This window comes from Lithobates pipiens, unplaced genomic scaffold (assembly GCF_037356315.1).
Source record: "Lithobates pipiens isolate NorthernLeopardFrog02 unplaced genomic scaffold, aLitPip1_a1.2 Scaffold_18, whole genome shotgun sequence".
NCBI lineage: Eukaryota > Metazoa > Chordata > Amphibia > Anura > Ranidae > Lithobates > Lithobates pipiens.
Window position 1 is genome coordinate 84,057,393 of NW_027507758.1, and position 6,000 is coordinate 84,063,392.

The 6,000-nt window shown below is 43.6% G+C and overlaps 1 protein-coding gene across 2 annotated transcripts in view; it reads left to right on the plus strand.

Annotated features, from left to right (window-relative positions):
• Nucleotides 1-5,252, plus strand: part of COQ8A (coenzyme Q8A) — a 118,079-nt gene extending 112,827 nt beyond the window's left edge. For both annotated transcript variants that reach the window (XM_077485862.1, XM_077485863.1), the window contains exons 12-15: nucleotides 800-907; nucleotides 2,505-2,570; nucleotides 2,675-2,761; nucleotides 4,208-5,252. In XM_077485862.1, the coding sequence (XP_077341988.1) occupies nucleotides 800-907; nucleotides 2,505-2,570; nucleotides 2,675-2,761; nucleotides 4,208-4,498 (552 nt within the window). In that variant the 3' untranslated portion in view covers nucleotides 4,499-5,252. The remainder of the gene's footprint in view (nucleotides 1-799; nucleotides 908-2,504; nucleotides 2,571-2,674; nucleotides 2,762-4,207) is intronic.
• The last annotated feature ends 748 nt before the right edge of the window (nucleotides 5,253-6,000 follow it).

A 6,000-nucleotide genomic window follows, 5' to 3' on the forward strand; every position in this document is an offset into this window, starting at 1 on the left:
AGTTTACAAGAATTTCTTACAGGAGAGGCAAATATTCTGCAATCTCTTCAGTTTTTTTTTTTTTTGTTTTTTTTTTTACCCATTTGTGACCAGAGGTCGTTAATGGTTAGATCCCCAGGCCAAATTTAAAGTGCTATTAAAGAGGTTGTAATCTCAAAAAATAAATAAAAATAAAAAATAAAACCCTGTAAGACAAAGGCATAATGAGCTAGTATGCATCGCATACTAGCTCATTATGGAATACTCGGCTTCAAGCGAATCTCTCTCAGCGGTGCCCCCACACCACTGAGACAGCTGACCTTTTCCCCCAAAGTTTCTTACAGGTTCGCGGGCTCCAGCGCTGTGATTGGCCAGAGCTGCGATGACATCACGCATGCAAGCGTGAGCTGCCGGTCATGGCACAGGCGGATGTTTCTTCAGTGAACAAGTGTCCCCATTCAGAGTCACAAGGGTACGCCAGTGACATAGCAGCCTGTGGGCAGAACCGTAATGCACAGCGGTTTCAGAACTCCGGGGGTAAAACTACATGTTTCAGTGAGCCACCACTGATGAAGCTGAGCGCTCTGAGCAAGGACTAGAAGTCTATTGGTCATTCCAAAGATCATTTTAAATAAATGTTTTATGTCCCATAGATTGTATGTGTGTGTTCATTTTGGAGTCTTAGCCCACTGTTTATATTCTGTGTAGCAGAAGAGTAGACTTTGCCTTCTAGAAAGGTTTCTGTTTACTTCTCTCATGAAGGTAATAAGTGAGTTCTCCTAAAATTGACTGTCTTTCCTCCCTTTTTGTCTGCTCACAGATCTGTGAAAACATCTTGAGTTTATGCCTACGAGAGTTGTTTGAGTTCCGCTTCATGCAGACGGATCCCAACTGGTCCAATTTCTTCTATGACCCACAGCTTAAGAAGGTAAACCCTCTCATATTCAGCCTATGCAGAGAATTCTGGCATTTGTGGTCCCTTCAAGTACAATTCATTCAAAAATTGTATTTTTCTTTGTTTTGGTTGATAGAGTGGGGGGGGGGGGGCGGCCTCTTTCGGGGTTTTTGTACAGTCCGAGGTCTTGCTATGGACCCCCCCCCCCTCCTCACTTCCTGTCCTTGTGAAACTTTGTCATCTTAAGAGAAAATTCCAGCCGGGACACAGGAAGCAATGAAAAGATGATTGGGAATCTACCCTTCTATACACACCTGAAAATGTCTGTTTTTGTTTTTATTGCCATCTTTTAGATTATCTTACTATTCAACGATGTATACCAAACCTAAAAGAAATCTGTGCTGGAGAAATCCGGAAGTACAATTTGCCAAATTTAATTAAAATGTGGTTTGCTTTTTTAATTGGCGCACCCTCCCCTTGGTATATCATCATGGGTCCTCTTTCTCCAGCATGGGGAGAGTCCTAAAGAGACCCTGTTACTTTCACCCTGTCAAAGGGTTTCCACAAAGTGCATTTCCTGACTCCCTTATACTATCCTTAACTGCAGTTAATGCTGAAATTGGCTTGGTCAGGGAAGCAATGTCCACCCCCTCCCATTAGTCATGTGACCATGCTTGGGCCTAGCAATTGGCTGCTAAGCCCACAAACATTCATAAGGGAGCAAGTCGCATGTTCTTCCATAACCATACGTGCTGTGTTTTATTGCTGGAGAGCTATGGAGAAGCACCAGTAAGGTTAGCAAATTGGGGGGGTGGTAGAGCTACCTTTTGTAGGAATATTGTCACTTTGCCCTCCATGGGGCACAGATCTTTTTGATGGTGTAAAGACTGGTGCTTGCAGCATTCTCCTGTGCGCCCAGGGTTGTTTGACTCATCCCATGGGCCTTGTCAATGATGCCCTGGGCCAGCAGGAAGTGGGCTGAATGACTCTGGACCCCCTTCAACCCAGAATCGGACCAGCATTGGATCAGAAAGAGTTGAGTCTGCGGAGGACCATGGCAGAAATGAGAATAACCATTTATTTTATTTGTCTTTTCTCTCTTTTTTATTTGTTTTTTATTTATTTTTTTATTTTATTTTATTTTTTGCCGTTTTGCATGGCAATTTTTGTGTTTGGAGAAGCTGGAATTTGGCTCATAAATGACTGGGCTGAAGTGTAGTTCACATTTTTGTTTTGAAGTTCCATTTTAGGGATTCCTACACAGACATTGCGTGTGGAGGTTCTGTAGATGGTTGTTTCTGGGTTTGAAACATTATTTCAATAAAAGGGAGTGTCAGATGTGGTCTAAACGGTTCAAACATTCTCTTCAAGGCTTCACCGGCAAAGTGAAGCAATCCCTGTACCTAGTGCTAATGTCTCTTGAGCTGCTGGGCCTAATGCATTTTATACGCAGTTTGCGGCCCAGCTCCAGGGGCAATCTGCAGTCCTCGGGATTGCACAAACCCCCTTTGTCTTCTGTGTGTATAAGGCCTCAGAGCAATAATACCTGGGCATATGAATTAAAGCTGTTAGCAAAAATGCAACTGTATTTCAAGTTTTTCAGTTTCTCACTTGATTATATATCCTGTAGGTGGCCCTGCTGGACTTTGGGGCGACACGAGGCTTTGATGAAGAATTCACAGATCTTTATATTGAGGTGAGACAGGCCAGGCCTGCCTGATGACAAGTGATATTCTTGTTTAGCACTTTATCTTTTGTCTCCTCGCATGACCCTTCATACCTTGACTTTTCACTCTCCAGGTAATCCGGGCAGCTGCGGACAAAGACCGAGAAAAGTTATTAAAGAAGTCTGTTGAAATGAAATTTCTCTCAGGTTATGAATCAAAGGTAGGGATTCTGGAAAAAATTGTCTTTTTGAATAAAAGCCTTATTAGGAAAAAAGTTGCAAAGTAATAAAGCAGTTTCAACAATACATTTTATGCTGGCTCCAGAGTAATGGTAGTCAACTTATTAGATGTAGAAGACTTAAAGTGCAGCCCCTGACATTTCTGAAGGGCAGTATGTTATATATAGTGTAGTGCTGCAGAAAATATCCTATAGGACAGGCATCACTAAATGGTGATCCAGATAGATGCGTGAGTGTCCTCACCTGCTGCTCTCATTCTCAAGAGAACAAGAGGGGAAGTGTGACTAAATAGACGGCAAGACTTCTCAAATTAAGAAGCAGGGGATTGGTTGTTAGGCCATGGGGCTGTCCAAGCAAACCATTCACCTGCCTTTTGGAACATGGAAAGTCCTGCTCTCTATCCAGACCTGCCGTGCCTCCCGTGTTGTGTAGGGGGGTGGGGGGGGGAGAGAGATTGAGTGCTGCAATGTAAATTTAATATGGCGGAAGGGCTGTAATGAAAAAAAGGTACGGGGGTCTGTAAAATGAAGGAAGGGCTGTGATGTGGAGGAGGGGCAGTGATGTAGGCATGGAGGGGCTGTGATGTAAAGGGAGGGACTATGGACACTGATGTAAGGGTTTGTTCACACTTGTGCAGAGATCTGTTTTTCTACACTAGAAAAACACGTTTGTGCAAGGGCACACAGAAATAACAATAGTTTTCTATGTGCCCGGTGCACAATGCAACACACACTGTCCTTGGTTGCCAAACAGTGCCCCTAGGTACTAAGCAGGGCGGTGCGATGAAATGCATATTGTGTGCATTTTTCTGCAAGTGACTGGTGCTCACCTGAAGACACTTAATGTACGGTCTGTTTCTGTGCAACTGAGCTGCCGTGCATAAAAATGAGTGAAATGTAATGTTGACATTGTCTATTTTCTTTTTTTCTTCCAACTTCATTGCACAGTGCAACACACTTCAATAAGCATTGTATGGCCACTTCCTGGACCCTCACCCTGATGGGTGCCCACAACAGTAGAACCCTGCATTTTACCATAAGGGCTAGGGGGGAGGGGGGACAGATGTGTACAAAAAGCTGTAATGTGAAGAATCTGAGTCATATTGTCTCCCATGAGATTCGGACCACCTCTGGAGGAAAATTTACTGATTGGACCTTTGCGGTTTCAGACCATCTCCCATGGTAGGGGTAATGAATTAAAATTCACAAACACTTGGTGCTGGGGCCTGACTACCAAGAAGTACCAAAGAGCCCCAGTTTGTGCTCCAGGTCTGTACCAGGCACTTCTGTCAGTGCAGAATCCGCAGCTCTGCTCTCCTCCCTCCTTTTGGATTGCAATGAATGCAGCATTAATAACTTTACATTTTGTTGATCTCCTGTGTGTTTAGGAGGGTAACCAACAACTCCCTTTCCATTTTTGTGTTACAGGCTATGGAGCTCGCCCACCTGGAAGCTGTCCTGATTCTGGGAGAAGCCTTTGCCTCTGATGTCCCCTTTAACTTTGGGTGTCAGAGCACCACAGAACGAATCCATCGCCTCATCCCTGTCATGTTAAAGCACCGTCTCATCCCCCCTCCCGAAGAGACCTATTCCCTCCACAGAAAGATGGGTGGCTCATTCCTTATCTGCTCCAAGCTGCAAGCCCAAATCCCTTGCAAGAAGATGTTTGAGGATACCTACAGCAATTACTGGAAGGGCAAGGAACACAAGAGATGCTAGAGACTTATGGCCACAGTTTGTCCCCTTTGTAACAATTCAGTCTTCTTTCACTGATAACTACATTGGAAACCCAAGCTGGAAGTCCTCTGCTGACTTTGTGCAGACCTCCTCATATATCACCAGCTCCTCCTGGGCCCCAAAATGACTGTTGAGGTTAAGGAGCCTATGCCAGCTTTTGTGCTTTTTTTTTTTTTTTTTTTTTTTTTTTTTGTGTTTTTTTGTTTTTTTTGTTTGTTTTTTTGCAATTTTGTTTTTTTAAGGACATTGGGAAAGTTTGGTGATGAGGCCTAGTAAATCTGCTGTACAAAGGAAGGTGTGAAATCTTGGGATAGAAAGGGTTCCCCACATAGGATTATGGAAGATAATTGAGTGTATGCGGAAGAGTAAGAGGGTACAATAGGGAATTATGGACTGACTTTTTTTTTTTTTTTTTTGCCTAGAAGTTCAATGTAATCTTTATATATATTTTTTTTCTTTGGTATTAATAAGTGGAATTAAATGCTTTTTGTACTGTGGAAATTGATTTGTCATGAATGGTCAGCCTAATCGCAATGCATATTGCCTTTTAGCCCTCTGTTGCAGAGGTTGAATTTTTTTTTTTTTTTTTTTTTGCGTGGATGAACTGTGAATTGTGTAATTTCTATTTCATATCATGATTGTATGCACAAGTCACCTTATGATGACAGCCTGGTCCTGTGATGGGGTGAATAGATAAAGGGCTTCATACATTAAATGCTTTTTCTCTATCTGATAATTCTGAATCATTGTCAATGCTCTGAGGTCCCCATGTGGATTTAGTTTAGTTGAGATCATACACAGGTTCACATAATGCCAGTCCCTTTCGTAAATACCAGCGTGTGCCTTCATACTATTGTAGGAGTAGTATTTTAAAGAATTTAACCCCAAAAATGTTTGTATTGTATAGCATAGGGTTGGAGCCCCCCCCCCCCCCTCCCTCCCTTTCTCATTAAAAAAAGAGGGCACACACAGCAAGAAAATCTTGATAGAAGTTCAAAACCAGTGATAGTCAGCATACCAGATATGGGGGGGCGGCACACGGGCTGCGCATAGTATTTGGAATATGTAACATTACAGAACACTGTCAGTCTGCAAACATACTACAGGAGATGGCTAGAGCAAGGTGGCAGATGTATTATAGGAGATGACCAGAGACTGCAGTCATATTATAGGAAATGGTCAGACATTGTAAACCTACTACAGGAGATAGCCAGAGACACTGCAGTCATATTTCAGGAGATGGCCAGGGTGGAAGTAGCCAGGGTCTTTGTTGCCAGGGCGGAAGTAGCGTGCGGGTGCAAGGGGAGTGAAAGACCCCCCCCCACCGTCCTCTGGGGAAAGCTCTGATTCCGACTCGGGTCCCGCGGTGACAGGGGCCCCTGTTCTGATGTATCGGAGGATGTGGACCAGGACCGTGAGAATGACTCTGGGTCAGTGCAGAAAAAGGCGCTTGTAGGAGCACTTATCACAGTGGTGCGTGATAC